General features: G+C 36.5%; 1 protein-coding gene across 3 annotated transcripts in view; it reads right to left on the reverse strand.

Annotated features, from left to right (window-relative positions):
* The window catches only part of LOC149071617 (rho guanine nucleotide exchange factor 28-like), a 270,366-nt gene that overhangs the window by 242,687 nt on the left and 9,548 nt on the right, over positions 1-18,131 (reverse strand). For all 3 annotated transcript variants that reach the window (XM_089247791.1, XM_089247789.1, XM_089247792.1), the window contains exons 2-3: positions 7,565-7,645; positions 1,207-1,363 (exon numbers count right to left, since the gene is read on the reverse strand). In XM_089247791.1, coding sequence (XP_089103917.1) covers positions 1,207-1,363; positions 7,565-7,597 — 190 coding nt within the window. In that variant the 5' untranslated portion in view covers positions 7,598-7,645. The remainder of the gene's footprint in view (positions 1-1,206; positions 1,364-7,564; positions 7,646-18,131) is intronic.

Consider the following 18,131-nt stretch of genomic DNA (forward strand, 5'->3'; position numbering starts at 1 on the left):
AACCTCATCGTGTCTAGGGAGAACCAATCCCAAGGGTAGTAACATATCTCATCAGTGGATATACTCGTACTGACAGAGTACAATGTTAATGTATGTTTCTAATCAAGTGTGTTTTGTAACATTGTTCTTTTCTATACATTTATTTTGAATAATTTTTTATTTAGACTCTTTTTTGGTTAACCCCTACAATGCATAATTTTCTACTTTGAGCTGATAACTTTTTTCCATAATTAATTAAGCATATAGAAAGTCGGGAGAAATATTTAAGAAAATTGTATCCGAATTGTACTCCTTATACAGTCTTAAAGAGGATGCATAAAATAGCATATAAAATAAATGTGTACTGAAGTATTATTACTTTCCAGATACATAATTACCTTCTTTGTGATTCACACTACAGCAAGAAAAAAAAATTGGGTTGCAAACTTCAGACAAATTTACTTCGACGCAGCACGTTGGATAATTCGTTTTCTAATTGTAGAATTCAGTTTTCTGCAATTAATTACATTAGTCATCCATTAATTTTAGCAAATTCTTTAAAATATTGTTTAATTCCTTTCTTTGCCCTATGGTTAATAGCAACTTTTAAATTTTTTTGTTTTTCGAAAATTCAAAAACCAAACTAAAAATGATTATTCTTAATATTTTTCGAGATTTGAGAGACAAAGATTCCATGAATACAATAGGCAGGACGATTTCATAATTTCCGTTGCCGTATTTTACTGGCAAACCGTTGATCCTAGACTCACACTTCCAATTAGAAAAAGTACCCAAATATATGTGCAGAACTCAGATACGTCATTCATGTTGCAAGGGGTTGTATAGTTATTAAAATAAAAATAAAAAAATAACATTTTATACGGACACCGTGTCTTCAAAAACCCAATTAGAAAATTTTTACTCTGTCTTTCCTGATACCAACAAAAAATTTCACGTTTCCAAGTGCAATATTGGCTGAGATATTAAAATTCAAAAAGATTAAAAGTTAGCATATTGCGGTTTATACGCCACTGCAGATTTATAGGATGATTTTTTTTTAAATGAAAGGAGCGGAATTTGCAAGCCATCGCTTGTTATGAGCAGGGAAAGAGGATAAAAAACAATATACTCCACTGAAAACGCATATCACAAAATATCACAGATGCCGTGTGAATAGTTCATCTATATATAGGAAACATTAAAAAAGAATTTAATAACATGTCATACCGGGTACAGCAGCTTTCAACAGCAACTTCCCTTGACGATTCCAAACAGCAGTGGCGGCTGTAACGTGTCGTACTTCGGAACCACGGAATACGAGGTAGTACCTGTCAATGTCGTTACGCCGCTGCTCGCCCGCATCGTAAGTTATTTCTATTCCACCCTGTTGGTAGGGGGGAAGAAAAAAAACCATTTGTTTCGTTTAAAAGAGAGATGAAGTTCGATCACACAAATCGTTTGTCGAATGTATACAGCGGTGAAAATGAGGGGAATAATACATATTTCCTATGTGTAGATTTGATCTAGATGTATGCCACGATACTTGTTACATAATACAAAATTAAGCAATATTTTCATACAAAACCATTTCTCGTTTGCGTAGAAATTCTTCAATCGGTTTCTAGAAGAAATATATGGAAAACTCATTTCTACCATAATATTTCCATTATAGTATGAACAACATTGATCACAATCGTTTTTCACGAGAAGCTTCCCACATAAAATCATTGTCAGAGCCGCCCTTAGTGGGTGAGCGACAGGTGCGGTCGCACCAGGCCCCGCACTCACAGTAAATAGTATCGTGGGGGGGGGGGAGGCTTACACCGATTATTAACTTATTTGTTTCATCAATTGTGGAATTATTTCTTTCCTTAAATTCTGAGATTATTTCTTTCATTAAATTCTGAGATTATTTCTTTCATAAAAATCTGAAATTATTTTTTTATTGGTTCTGAATTTTCACAACGGAGAAATGGAATTATGTATCACCGTTAGTTTTGAATTTTCATTAATTATGAAATTATTAATCTCATCAATTCTGGAATTATCTTTTATTAATTCTGAAATTATTAATTTCAACAATTCTGGAATTATCTTTCATTAATTCTGGAATTATCTTTCATTAATTCTGGAATTATCTTTCATTAATTCTGGAATTATCTTTCATTAATTCTGGAATTATCTTTCATTAATTCTGAAATTATTAATTTCATCAATTCTGGAATTATCTTTTATTAATTCTGAAATTATTAATTTCATTAATTCTGGAATTATCTTTTATTAATTCTGAAATTATTAATTTCATTAATTCTGGAATTATCTTTTATTAATTCTGAAATTATTAATTTCATTAATTCTGGAATTATCTTTTATTAATTCTGAAATTATTAATTTCATCAATTCTGGAATTATCTTTCATTAATTCTGGAATTATCTTTCATTAATTCTGAAATTATTAATTTCATCAATTCTGGAATTATCTTTTATTAATTCTGAATTTTCATCACGATTCTGGAATTATCTTTTATTAATTCTGAAATTATTAATTTCATTAATTCTGGAATTATCTTTCATCAATTCTGAAATTATTAATTTCATCAATTCTGAAATTATTAATTTCATCAATTCTGAAATTATTAATTTCATCAATTCTGAAATTATTAATTTCATCAATTCTGAAATTATTAATTTCATCAATTCTGGAATTATTTTTTATTAATTCTGAAATTATTAATTTCATCAATTCCGGAATTATCTTTCAAAAATTCTGAAATTATTAATTTCATCAATTCTGGAATTATCTTTCATCAATTCTGGAATTATCTTTCATTAATTCTGAAATTATTAATTTCATTAATTCTGAAATTAATAATTTCAGAATTAATCTTTTATTAATTCTGAATTTTCATCACGATTCTGGAATTATTTTTTTATTGGCTCTGAATTTTTTCATAATTATTTCTCCCGTTAATTCCGAATTCTCAGAGAAATTCCAGAACTTTCCTCTCTCTTCCGTTAATTCTGAATTCTTGTGAATTCATGTTTTTTTTTTATATTACCGTTAATTAAGAATTTTCATTAATTGTGGAATTATTAATTTAATTAATCCTATTTTCATCAGTTATGAAATTGTTTTTCTCGCTTGTTTTAAATTTCCATCAACTCGAATTATTTCTCTCATTAATTATCAATTTTCATTGATGCTGCTGGAATTATTTCTTTCAATTATTTTCGATTCATCAACTGTGAAATTTTCATTAGTTTCGGAATTGTTGTTTCATCATGATAAAATTACCTTCAGTGCTGAATTTTCATGAATTTTTTGTGATGTTCCACATTTAATTTAATGAAATAATGTGTGCAGATATCTCCCCTCATAATATATGTAAAATTGGGTCCTAAGCAACAATTTTGGTGCAACGAAATCATCGAGACGTACCTGGCCAAGCGTCTGGTATAAAGGGTGAACCTGATTATTTATTGCAGAACCATTCTTCAGGAAAGTATTGCTACGAAGCCCATAGTTGAATTCACATATAGCTATGTATATTGATTACTTGAAAATATTGTTGAAAAAGATAAGTTTTCCAGGAACTATTGTTGCAGTTGGTCATAGCTGTGGAAAGTATTGTTAGAAAGGCACTTTGACTAGAAAGTTAGAAAGGAAATTTCACTGGAAAGTATTGTTAGAAAAGCAACTTCCCTAGAAAGTACTGTTGCAAAACTCATTGTTAAAGAATGTCCGTAACACTTTAATAATATATGTATTGTTCAACAAAGTATCGTTGGACAGCTTATTGTTTAAATAAGTATTACTGCATATAGCTTATTGTTAAAGTAAGTATTGTTGCATATAGCTTATTGTTAAAGTAAGTATTGTTGCATATAGCTTATTGTTAAATTAAGTATTGTTGCATATAGCTTAGTGTTAAAGTAAGTATTGTTGCATATAGCTTAGTGTTAAAGTAAGTATTGTTGCATATAGCTTATTGTTATTTTTTGCACAGCTTATTGTTAACATAGGTATTGTTACATAACTTATCGTTAAAGTCGATGTGGTTTTGAAGTCATTGTTGTTAGGTCAATTATTCAAGTTAGTCTGGGGTGTACATTGTTGGTGGAAGTATCCTTGCAAGGGTGTTTATACTTGTTCTGGAAAACGCATAGAGCAAAATGAGTTTATTTGCAAAGAATCACTGTCATGATGCACGTTGTTGTGAAAGCATTCTAGCAGAAAATGTAATAAGAAATTATTGTTGTCAAGGTTGTAAATATGATAGGGGAAATATTATTGTGGAAATCCTTATTGTTGATAAAGTATAGTTTCAGGTCAACTAACATATTTTAACCGTTTAGGGATGAACGTCGTTGAATGTTTGTGAAGTCCACCAATTTAGAGAGTACTGATCCACGCCTCAGATTTTTGAAAACAAAGTAAAGTAGCATATACTCAACAAACGAAGAATATTGGTTCAGAAAATTTGTTGACAGCATGAAAATCATTGTATTCTCGCTATTTTCATAGTAAGGACTGATTTTGAAAGCGATAAATTTTTGCAGCAAGTCAATTCAATGTAAGGAGCTTTTCGCCCGAATCCCTGTCTTCAATAAAGTACAAAAGTGGATTTAATCAGTTTTCCTTGAAATTGCTACCAATGAAAAGTCAACGGCACTGAAACTGTCAGTGCACGTGGCGCCATCTATGGCAGCGAAATCGCACAACCCTTTTTTAAATGCAGTAGAACTTGTTTAATTAGAAGTCCATAAAGTTACTGGGGAAAAAGTTCAAATTATCAATTTAATCTATCCCAGATCTTAAAAAATGACTACAAATTGCAACTTAATCATCAGAATTCACATACGATAATAATTACCAATCATTAAAATTTCATTATCAGTTATGACACTATAACAAATTTTAATAATTCATAATCATTGATTTAGCTATTGCTCTGGAATCAATATCGCTTACAGAATTTCTTTACCAATGCTCAAAGCCTGATTTACGGACACACTTCATGATCATCCGTTGCGGGATTACACCATAAAAGTTTTGTAAAAGCTCTTTGATAAAACTTAAAATAATCCAACCAATAAGCGAACGAATGTAACAAATGAGGTGATCATTTGATCATTTTTGTCGCAGCACGGTCATTTTTTGCAAACGCTAATTAGACCCCAGGACCTACAATTTTTTGCCAATTCCGAACGGCAGGCTTTTTTTTTTATACTCGTCGAGAGGTTGTTGCCCTGACCCCTCGATGGGGGGACTCCTTGCGGTAGCAATCTTATTCTGCGGTCATGTCGCCGTTTCTGTTGTACCCCCGTGTCAGTAAAGTTGTTTTCTGACAAGGACGAACCGGGTATCAAACTCGCGGCACCTCTAAACACCCTATGGTACTATAGGCGAGTATCTCATCGACCTGGGCCACTGCGCCCCATGAGGTTATCGGTTTACTTTTTATAAAAGAGCTTTTTACAGTGTAATTGCGGCCTTAGGGTACGTCCATAGTGAACCGCTTCTGGCTACTCGCTTTATCGCGGCTGAAAAAAGATCGTGAAAACTCATTGGGGCGGCCATAGTGCGCCCGCCTACCTGCTTTTACCGGCTCAAACTGCTTTTACCCGCTTTAACCAGAATGAATTATTATTTCTTTTTCTCGCTTGACCGGCTCATCGCTTGCAGTTTTGAACGGATACTTTCCTCTAAGTGTTCGTTTTATAATGGAATAGTAAATCGACGGAGTTTTTGTAACGATCAATTATCGTTATTACTAATCGTTGATTAATTATGACATAATAAAAGCGAAATCGTTAATCATTAAGTAATTAAAGAAAATTACCAATTATAGTGAATCCAATTGGAGTTTTTGTGACGATTAATTATTAATACTAATCGTTAACTAGATGACATAATAAAAGCAATATCGTTGGTTAATCATTAATTAAGGTTAATTAACGATTATACTGAATCCAACGGAGTTTTTGTGATGGATAATTGTTGCTAATACTAATCTTTAATTAGTTATGACATAATAAGCGAAATCATTAATTAATTAAGGATCATTAATTATCATACTAAATCCAACGGAGTTTTTATGACGCCTAATTATTGTTAATACTAATCGTTAATTAGTTGACGTAATGAAAACGATATCGTTAATTAATCAAAATACCGTTGGATTTCGTTTTATCGTTACTAATTATCGATCATGATTTAGTTTTATCGTTAATAAACTGATTAACGATAAAACGAAATCCAACGGATTTTGCCGTTAATTAGTTAATTAACTAATTATCGGCCAGTTCAGTTTTATCGGTATTAGTTGATTAGTTAATTATCGATCATGATTTAGTTTTATCATTAATATAAACTAATTAACGATAAAACTAAATCAAACGGAATTTTGTAACGATTAATTTTCGTTTTTCTAATCGAAAATTTGTTGTGGCACTAAAAGCGAAATCGCTGATCTATCACCAATTAATTAATTTACTATAATTAGCGATTACACTAAACCCATTGCAACTTCAAGGCGAGTCCTATTAATTTCATGTACATTCGTCATTCTTTCATGTTTGATTTCATAATAAATATTTTTTGTTGTCAACAAAAACACACAATAGATCCCCACGTGATAGCTCCATGATGCCAACTGTCCATGCAGGCAGACGCTCCCGCGAGCGGTGCAGTATAACCACCACCGGCTAGAATCGCGCGGAATCATCTCGCCTTCTACAACTGCCGCGGTTTAAGCAATAAAGCGAGAAGCGGGAAGCGGTGCACTATGGACGTACCCTTATGCTATGAAGGAAATAAGCTTTAGTTAACGTAATCTGAATTTTCCGATACTCATGCTCTTAATGACGATAAAAAAAAAAAAATATTCTGATTTTGAATGTTACACCTTGATGTACAGGTTAAACATGATCTAATTATTATATTATTATACTTATTACAATATTATATAATTATTATAAATCAATAATTAAGTGGTACACATTTTCGATGCACTCCAATTAAACAATGTTAGCGCCCGAGTGGCAAGATGCTCGTCTACCACCGTGAAAGTTATTGTCACGGTCCTAGGTTCAAACCTGGGGAAAACTACAGATATTTTCCTAACGAGCTTGGGACTACCACCGATAGATGGTGCCTTTATTTCCAACCTAACTCATTAATGGGAATAAACTGCAATATAGTGATATGACCAGAGTTGGTGTTTCGTGAAGTAGTAGTTGAACAATATTAAAAAAATGGGCATTAAATGATAAAAAAAAACACAGTTGAGTAAAACATAATGTAATTTTGAAGCTTCTATTAGGCTTTGGAAAATTTGTTGTTCTGAGAAAATCAAAGTCTGACTTCTTGTAGAATTTTTCCGAACTAAATTTGCTCATACAAAAAAAATCACGATTTTATTCCCATCAACTTCGAATTGTTTAAATTGAACAAGAAAGTTTAAGTTGGAATTAGTCAAGTTCAAATGTATTTAAAGAGGAAAAAAAAAACTGACAAAGCAGAAAAAACACACAGTTAATTCAATAATAATAATTAATATGCTTATGAAAACTAGATTCTTACATATACAGGGGCTTGTTTTGGCTCGATGCTCATGGCGGGCGCATCTCAGGGTCATTACAAAAGAGAAGCAGCTTCTTTCTCCTGATTCGAATAAAAGCGTGCAAGGAATTAATTAATCAGTTCGGAAGAAAAACAAATAAAAATTAATAATTCGGCGATGAAACTAGATGTCGATTCCGCAGGAGAAAAGAAAAAAAAAATCCATAAATCAAAATCCAATTAATGAGAATATATATATTTATATAAAAAATTACATTGGAAAATCAAACTCGGCTAAAATAATGACAATATTTTTCGTGATTTCAGGTACTACTTCAAACTGCGATAATGAGGTGCCCGTTATTATTATCATCATTATAATAAATTAACGACGTGTGAGGAAAAAAAAATTTCCAGACGTATTTCGATTATTTAGTTGTTAATTGAACATTTTAAGCTCACGAACTTTATAATTAATCATTCCGATGTTTCCGTCTTCGAGAAATCGACTTGTTATCGTCTAATCTGCATATATATCATTATCTGTCGTTATGTAATCGAACTGGAATGAAGAACAATAATTATAAAAGTTGAAATAATTAGCCACCAGGCCTATACGGCTCCATGGGAATTTTTTTAAAGTGCAGCACAACTACTTAATCGCACATGCACCTCGTACACATTCCTTTAGGCCTAGGGAATTTCTAACGATTGGAATAGGCAGCAGAATAAGCGCGGATCCGGGATGAATGATGTGTGGGGAGAGGAGAATTGTGTAAGTTCATTGAATCGTCCCGTATTTTACGGGAAACGCGGATTGTTAATATTGTTCCGGATAATTTTTCACAAGCCCTTGAAAGGAGCAGAGGATGAAGCAATCTTCAGGACGTCACACATTCATTCACAGAACAGCAATTTCTACATGTATTTACAAGCAGAGATACACGCTAACCAGATCAGAGTTCTGTTATTGAGCATTCCGTCCAACAACTCTCCCGCCGTTTTCATAGACATGACGAAAAAATTATAGAATTCTTCTACAGTGCCGGTTTTGTGGCGCCACCGTCTGAATAAATCCAGAAGCTTCGAGCATATCTTGACATTTCCGGTTTGGTAACAAGAAATTATTGTCCCGAGGGGTTCTTCAAAAATTGTGGAAAGACCTCAATTTCGTAATAATATTTCCCTATATTATTCGGCTCTTCGTGGGGGTGGGGGGGGGGGGAGATCGTACATAGCCCCCCCCCCCCCGAATCCATGCCTAAGCAGAGGCAGACATCTACAACTGCAAATAGAGCGACGGCAGACATCTTCAACTGCGAATGGAGCAAAGCCAGATATCTTACGCTTCGAATAGAGCGAAAGCGGACATCTTGGAATAGGGGGAGGGGCAGGCATCTTCAGCTGCGAATGATCCGAAGCAGATATCTTCCGCTGCGGGAGAAGCTGAGGTGGAAAATCTTCAGTTTGCGAATGGAACGTGAGCGGCATGTTCAGCTGCTGATGATGCCGAGGCAGACATCTTCAGCTTGGAATGGAGCGAAGCCAAATGTCTTCAGCTTGGAATGGAGCAAAGCCAGATATCTTCAGCTCGGAATGGAGCAAAGCCAGATATCTTCAGCTCGGAATGGAGCGAAGCCAGATATCTTCAGCTGCGAGTGAAACGAAAGCAGACATCTTCAGCTGCGAGTGAAACGAAAGCAGACATCTTCAGCTGCGAGTGAAACGAAAGCAGACATCTTCAGCTGCGAGTGAAACGAAAGCAGACATCTTCAGCTGCGAGTGAAACGAAAGCAGACATCTTCAGCTGCGAGTGAAACGAAAGCAGACATCTTCAGCTGCGAGTGAAACGAAAGCAGACATCTTCAGCTGCGAGTGAAACGAAAGCAGACATCTTCAGCTGCGAGTGAAAGCAGGCATCTTCAGCTATAAATGGAGCGGCGGAAGATATTTTTAGATTCGAAGGTGCGGAGGTTGATATCTTCTACTGAGAATGGAGTGGAAGAAAGCACATTCACAGGGCGATGTGTGGGAGAGAAGCGACTTATTATGTAGTGGATTGGATCATCCCGTATTTATGGGACAAAAAAATTACTCTCATATTATTCGTCTGTGGGCAGGGCGACAGTACCTATCCCCCACCCCTGGATCGGCATTGATGAGAAATGTGTGCTATGAATGTGTGTGGCCCTAACTTATTTAGTTGTTAGAATTGTGCCTTTTTCGTGTTCTTGCTGGTGCAGCCAACTGGCTTCCATATTTAGAAGTAAAGATGGTAAATGTGCTAGAATTTTCAGTTGTGTCGCTGTCGTGTAGCAGGCAAAAGCCGGTTGAGGGCCCAGTCACAAAAGAAAATATGAAGTCGAGACCCGGTGAGCCACCGTTAAATTCATCTCCGGTTGTAGGTCTGTCTGCTCTTTGCCGAGACACTTTAAATGGGATACCGGCTCGCATTTACACCTCAGAAAAAGTCGCAGAAATCCAACTTAACCCGACCACCACTGTGTGTTAAAAGGGTTCTAACATGGGTCCTCACGATGAGACTCCAGCACGATGCCAACACCAGTACTGAGAAAACGGATGGCAGAGAAAGCTGCCTGGCTAATTTTCCTAGCCAAGTGCTTCTCAACATATCGCCGTAATTGCCAACATGGAGGCCCACGCCCCGAGGGATGGGGGGTGTAATTCGATTTTTAATAGGAGCACTCAGTATCTATGGAAATTCATATTTAGTGGAGAAATAATTTCAGAATCGATAAAGATTCATATCTAATGAAAATTCATATCTGTTAGGGGCAGTGATTCTGAATTTTTTGTCACAAACGGCTCCCTTTCCCAATTCATAATTCATCTGCTGTTCCCCAGAATAGTTTCATAGACATTTTCACCCACAAAACAACCCCTTCAAAGCGTAAATAGGCACCCAATATCTACAGCTCGTCGTGACGCAATTGACAAAGATTAGTGACGCTCCTAGGAACCACGACGCACACATTCAGAACGGTAGGAATAGACATACTCCAGTGACTTGCCCATTGGGGCTTCATGGAATTTTTTTTTGGCCCGTACTATTTTAAAGGTTGAAAACCCTGCTTAAGGTATCCGACTACCTTTCTTGTCACTTTTCTTTAAAATGGTCCTGGAGTGAACTTTAAATACATTTTTTGATTGAAAGTGTCTCGAAATGGTCAAAACAGTGACAAATTTTTGTCTATCTATTATATTTTCTAAGAAAAAGTCATTTTTATGTCAAATTTTAGGCAAAATTCATGTGATATTCGAAACGCGATTGCAAAAAATTTTAATAATGAAATGCTTTGTGATTTTCATAGTGCATTTAGCTAGTAATTTTGCAGGTTATGAACCAAAATCTAGAGGATTGCATGATATGTTCATAAGTTACACCAAAATATGTTTAAGTACGTGTGAATTTTTTGAAATTTCTTCCTACATTTTGTCTATAAAACACTGTAATTCAAAAACTATATGTGATAGACCTTAGATTTTGGTTCATAACCTCAACAATATATAGCAAAATATCACATTAAAATTTCGTAAGGATGCAATGCATCAATTTTTAAAAATCGTGTCACAAAGTCAAGTAAAATGTCAAAAATAGCATTCTTCGTAAAACGCGTTTAAAGTCTTTATTCGCGTATTACTTGTATGTAAAAACGCAACACTAAAATGAACGTAACTTTGATTCTAAGCATCATATAAACAAAACAAGGCCCGTTTCAGAATCACAACAAATAGGGCTTTTATAAAAAATAAAAAAATGAAAATCCATATTTTCTTCCAAAATGACGTTTTCAACGTAGTCGGATACCTTAACTACTTAAAGGCCAGTCGCGATCCAGGCTCTGTCCCTGATGGGATGTAAGCCATTTACCCAGAAGGGTTGGACCACGCTGGAGGATATACCTTAACTACTGACCCTGAAAGACCAGGTCAATAGTCTTTTGGGCTTCCCCCCCCCACGTGAATAGGAGATCCTTTTTTAATAAAAATTTTGTGTCACTAAAACGAGATAGAGGCGTACACACGAAGACCTACTCTGGGGAGTGTGGGGGGGGGGGAACAAACAGGTAAATTCGAGGCACAGAAAATCTCTTCAAGGAAATTAATCTGTTTAAGTTTCGAAAGCCATTTTAAATTTACATAATTACATAAGTTGATTGAAACTGCATTACCTTTTGAGCGGTTTTTAGAATTTTCCCGATCCGCATTATAACTGTCTATTGAACCTTCACTAACAAATTCTATAAATTGCCACCTATTTTCAAGAATACTATATTTGTTTTCTAATTGCGTGAGCTGACAAATGCTCCTTCCCCCCCCCCCCCCCCACACACACACACAAAATGATAATAAGAACAAAAAAGAAAAAAAGCTATAGTTTTCTATTATTTATGCTGCACGCATAATCGTATACTACCGCGAAAGGGAAAAAAAGCCTCCTTTCTCTCCCCTTCTGTTATCAGACTTTGAACAAAAACTGACCCTGCCCACTGGCAGTTGATTGACAGAAAGGAAGGGGAAGATGTCAGATGGAGCTGTCTGGGCTAGGGATTGTCGGAATGAGAAGGTTTTATGACGAGTTATTCAAAGAAATTTTCTAATTCTTCTGTTCTTTGAAGATAGTTTTTTCTCAATATATGTTTTACATCTTTTTATTTATTATTATTTATCATCTTCGAAGAACATACCTCCCCCCACACACACACGTCTCTTACGGAGTGGGGAGGAGTCACTAGAGGATTTTTACAAGATGCTTAGTCGGAAAGCCTTAGCCCAAAGCTTCTTAACCAATCAATAGCGGCCCTGACATGAGTCGTACAAATCCTTTACAGTTACAAATCCTTTTATTGCGCTACTGGTTTCAGGAATATCTTTTCAATTCTGGTGGACCGGACTGGGACCCAGATTTTTTTGAATCATCGTTTTCTTGAGAATCATTATTTTATAAATTATTTTTTTTTTGAGGGCGGATGGGGATAAGTCGGCATCCAAAAAAGGCATAGCATTATTACGTAATGCATAGTTACCCAAACTTTTTCGTTCATCATCCCTTCCCCTGCTCAGAAGTTTTCTTTCCCTCATCACCCATCTTCCTGAGCGATTCTATACCGTACCGCAGTAGTTCTTAAAATGGGATGCCCTCCCCTGCGGTCCTGGGATATTCGAGGTGGTGATGGGGGGGGGGGGGGACAGGTGAAACTTATGTGAAAATGGAGCCACGACAGGTGGTAAACAAGGGACTATGAACTCAACATTAGATCAACTTAACTACGTTTCCCACGAAAAAATCATCAAATCACTCTAATGGCCCTCAACAGCTAACGAATTAACTCGAGTGCCCGCCCCCTTCCCCCGACAGGTTGTCTATTCCCTCTTGTAGCCAACAGCCGGTTTCCAAATCACTCGTGCGGCCCGTGACAGCTCACCAAATTTCTAGAATGGCTTCGCGACAAGCTACGAAATCACGTGAGTGGATCGAGATAGTTTTCCAAATTTCTAGAATGGCCCCGTGACCTGCTACCAAATCACTCTAGTGGTTCGTTACAGCTTCAAATCACTCGTATGGACTGAGACAGGTTTCCAAATTCCTAAAATGACACGCGACCTGCTACCAAATTACTAGAATGGCCAGCGACAGGCTAACAAAACACTTGAATGCCCTAGACAGGTTTCAAATCACACTAGTGGGTCTACAACAGGTTTCAAATCAGTGTGACCCGTGATGTTACCGAATTATTAGAATGTCCGCTCTGTCTACAAGGTTGAGCACCCTCGTTGTAGAAATTCAACTCATTATATTTTAACAATCTCACAAAAATTCAGCAGAACGTAATAACGCTTTATCTTTCGTCACTGCTCTCGCCCGTTTTACCTTCGTTATCTCCGAAAATCAAAAACACATACGTTTCACCTCTGAGAGAATTGTGTTTCGAATAGATTCTCTCCTCTCCGAGGATTATTTTAGGTTCCGTGAGCACAAGTTTACTATAGGTGAGAGTACGGTAGTAACTCCCCGACGGAAAGTGCATCACGCGAAACAAGGGAACGGAATCCTGTTTTCTAGGGGGGAAAAACAACGAATAATCGAAAGGAAAAAAAAAGTGGAGGGTTCCCCCCCCCCCTTTCCCTTGGCTTCACTTTCTCGGAATATCGAAGAGCCAAGTCCGGATTTAACAGTGGAACTTTCTCCACTCTTTATATAATCCTTTAGAAGCATTCTATATGGGAACCTTTTTTTTTAACATTGTCATACATGGATATTTTTTTCTCGAATGGATACACATAACAGGATTTCACATAATATACATTGTGATACGCAGATAAAGCTCGCTTGTTAGGGGCCATTCAAGTATTGCAGTCAGCATCCGAAGTGGGGGGGGGGGGTATTCTCCGGCTTTGCTGCCTTTTGATGGGGGGGGGTGTGAATGATGATTACGTCATCAATCACCCTTTATGAAAATAGGAAATATCCTTACTGATACCTTTAACTTGTGTATTTCTGTGTGTATTTATTTACTATTCCCCCCGAAACACTTGATCACGCGTTATGGGTCACACTTGCGTTATAGTCAAGACCAGACACATCCGCAATGATTCCATCAAATTGCATTGAAAGCTAAATGCAAAGATGGATTGATGGTTTTGCCGCCTGTGGGCCTCAAAGCAGAATATGCCGAAATCTGCGATGTACGTAGCAGAACAATCAGAGCTACTGCACCACACAATCTGGAGGAATTCCAAGAAAAGTATAGAAAACTTTATGGCGATTTTTACCGCAGAACACATTTTCACTCAGCCGAGGGCTCGTTGCGGAACAATGCAAAACATTCTGGTTTGCGGGCCTATGGGCTACACAAATTTTGCTGCCCTTCTCCTATTCTAGCCAATTTTTTTTGACCGCTCACTCATACTTCAAATTTGAAGCGCTAGGCTATACCCCTATTAAATGTCTAATAGTACCTATAAAGTCTAATGTATATAGCCCCTAATACCTGTCTCCAAGTCACTCTCTTGGTGATTCCGATGCTTGAAAACTCCTTTTCCTAAACGGGAGTTTTTTTCGTACACATAATTATCATTCGGTTATTGTCATCAGAAACCTCGAGTCCCGATGTGATCATTGAGCGGCGTGGACCGTATTTTCTTTCGACATTTTAGTTCTTTTGGAAATTTTTTTTGCATGAAAAATAAATTTTTGATTGTCTCAATTGTCTCAAGGAGAAGGGGGCACGACCCCCACGTGCGCCTCTAATCCGAATATGCAATAGGAGATTGGGGACAGAGCTAACGAAATTTTGCTGAAGCGGCGGAGGAGGGTCAAAACGGCTAAAAAACCCTAATTTTTTTAGCCGTTTTATTTGAATGGCGGCGTAATACTTGAATGATCCCTTATGTGTGAGTATTACTAGCGCTGATAAAGGGCAAGTAGGATCACATTGGTGAACCCGAGAAATCAGATTAGTTTTAAGGAAACCATAGTTGTTAACAGAATATTGAACGAAAAGGTGAATGTTTGTGTATATACCGGTATTCTGGGAGCAAATCAGAACACCTTTTCCATTCGAAAAGACGCCAAATCCCGGGATATTCAAGAACTCAAAAACAACGAATTTTTTTATAAACAACGGTGATGTTCACTGAAGTGATGTAGGAATAACGATGTTTTCTCAGAACAAGATTGTTGTTGCGGAAGTGGGTTAAAAGGCATTACTTGAACACAAGTAACTTTAAAACAAGTTATTACTTGTGAAGGTAGATCCACAAGATCCGTAGAAACGGATTGAATACTGTTCTAACGCAGTCCAATTTGTTTTGTTTTTTTCGGTACGCTTAAGACACTATGTGAAGGTTGTTTCTCAAATACTTGTACAAACTTCAAGGAGGGAGAAGGTGCACAGAGACAAATATAAATCATACAGCTTACCAAACGTTATCTTTAAGCACTGGCGTAAGCAAGCCCTATCCTGCACTCGATAGATTATAGTGGTGGTGGTTTTTTTTGGCACCAAGAAAACGGGATAAAACTATTTGAAGAGGAAAAAAATGATGAAACAGTCCTCTCTCCCCCCGAGAAAATCCCAAGTACACCACTGCCTTTAAAAGATATTTTCAGGGCTACCACTCAAAAAATTTTAAAAAGTAGGTACGGGGGGGAGCACTCCTAAGAAACATAATCTTATGAGATCAATCAACATAAAAAAACCAAAAGAAGTATTTTTTTAATGTTATTTTTTTTTCCATAGCAATATTTCAAGATCCTATAAGATTGACTCGAGAAAAAGCAGAAATGACTTGGTAACAAAAACGAAAATTTGGGCCAAAACAGCATACTAGAAACTACCGAGATAATTCTTTTCTCTACAATAATCTCTCCTCACAATATACATTACATTCTTTTTTTGAAGGAGTATTCCGAATTCCAGTCTGTCAACTGTATTCCCGGATGTACAGCAAATTATGAAGACATGTAAGTTTTCTAACAATGGCATGCCTTCCGAATGCACAGTGTAAATTACAAGATTGACAATGTAAATAAGTCAAGGTGAACCGGATGGTTTTACTGAAGTGTCCATCAATTTTCTAAAGGGGGGTTCGTTAATATTTTATTGTTCTATTCCAGTGTCATCGTTTTTGACAAATGAAGCACTTTCATTTATAACTCTTAGCAGACCTTAATAAACATTGTTTATGCCTCTGCATGTCCTAAAAACACAGAAGACGACTGAATGCTATTGGGCAGCATCAAAATCAAAAAATCTAAAATAGGCCTATGTATTCAAACTGCGTTATGCAAACTGTTGTTTTACCTATAAACAAAATGTACACCGTAATTTTGAATGATGGATGTTAATTACAATATAATGAATAGTCTAAGACCATGGAGTAGTAAATATGAAATTTTTTCTTCTGTATCCAGATAAAAGTTTTTAATGACTACTCAAAACGTTAACACGAAATGAGTTTTTGAACCCTCAAACTAAGCAAAAGAAAAATTCATAAATCACATAGCACCACATATATACCCCTCCCCCCCCCCCCCCCAAATAACCTGAATAAAACAATACAACTTTTGTGTTTTCGCAGAATTATTAATTGCAATCTACTATATTTCTATTATTTGGCAATACTTTGATGATTCCTTCATTTAAAAAAAGTTAACCGAATTTTTTTGATAAGATCTGGAAAAAAAAGTAGTAAAAGTAGAACAAAACTCGGAAAGTAGGACAAAAATGGGACATTTTACCAAAAAGTAGGAGCCCCGTATTTTACAAAGAGGGTGAAAAATGAGACAGGAACATGTAAGATGGGGAGAGAGGATTCTCAACTTTTTTTCTAGTTGCGAATCAAAATCAACAGCACCAATAAGTGGATTTGTAAGTTAGTTTGTGCGACACATCATGGAAGTCCTTATGACTTAGGTGTGGGTGCTTAGGCAAACGAGGCTCCGTGGACCAGGGCGCTTGGGGGTCATAGCAATAACAAACGATTTTTTGTCGGGGAAGCCAAATTTTATTTTGTCTGCGCTCTCCACAGTGAAGTAAAATCGACTAATTATATAGTTAAAATTTGCCGGGAGTTAGCTGCAGTTCGCAAACACCGGTTTTATGATGCAATCGTAGCAGTGATTAATATGTGTAAAGTAAGCTGAATCACGATTGTGTGCGGTCATTAAGTAAAACGTTGAAACTATGCATTTTGGGTATACTGCGCAGAATAGAGAAAACTTCGGAAATTTCGTCAAGTATGAGAGTAACCTTGCCATAACGATTACGGAGACGAGGTAAATAAACATAGTCAGTAATAAGTAGGCCACTGTGGCGGCTAGGCAGCTGTTAATACAATGTCCCATCGAAACCCCCGCGTGATTCAGGGCAGGGATAACTAGGGAAGAGTAATCGAGTACGAGAAAGTTTTTCGGCAAACTGAGAAATTTCAACCAAAAGTGGAAACCCTACTAGAGGGGCGGGGGGGGGGGTGTTGTTGAACCTTCTGGATCGTGCGGGCCACTCGCACTAGTTGGTAATTTGTCGTGGGCCGCAACAAAATAAAATGCCTAATTTAAATTTTTTTTGCATTTCAAATAGCGTAATGAAAATGTTAATACAAAAACCACGGTCATATGCTTTTAATGGAATTTTCATCGTGGGCACGTTGGCACCTACATTCGGAAAAATACAATAAAACGCCAAATATCGGACTTCGCCACCCTCTATTTGCTGCCCGGAGCAGTTGCTCCCCCTCCCCCACCTATTTCCGACCCTAGATTAAATTAATTATATAATTGAGATATTGTAATTAATTTCAACCCACATTTTGTTCAAAAGTCATGGGTTCAGCCAGCACCTCTTAGGGCGGTATTCACCTACATGATGGTTTAAACTATAGTCACAATTTTTTGGTAAGAGATCGACACGGATTGGTTAAATTCAGGTTTTTAACCAATATATGTTGATCTCTCATCCGAAAATTGTGATTACAGTTTAAACCATGTCGGTGAATATGGCCCTTAGAGATGGAAGGACTCCGCACGGGTTGCGAAGTTCATCTGTAACGTCATTAAGACTAC

This window comes from Pholcus phalangioides, unplaced genomic scaffold (genome assembly GCF_987345545.1).
Source record: "Pholcus phalangioides strain wild (caught in Gottingen) unplaced genomic scaffold, Ppha-v1.0 ptg000018l_1, whole genome shotgun sequence".
Lineage (NCBI taxonomy): Eukaryota > Metazoa > Arthropoda > Arachnida > Araneae > Pholcidae > Pholcus > Pholcus phalangioides.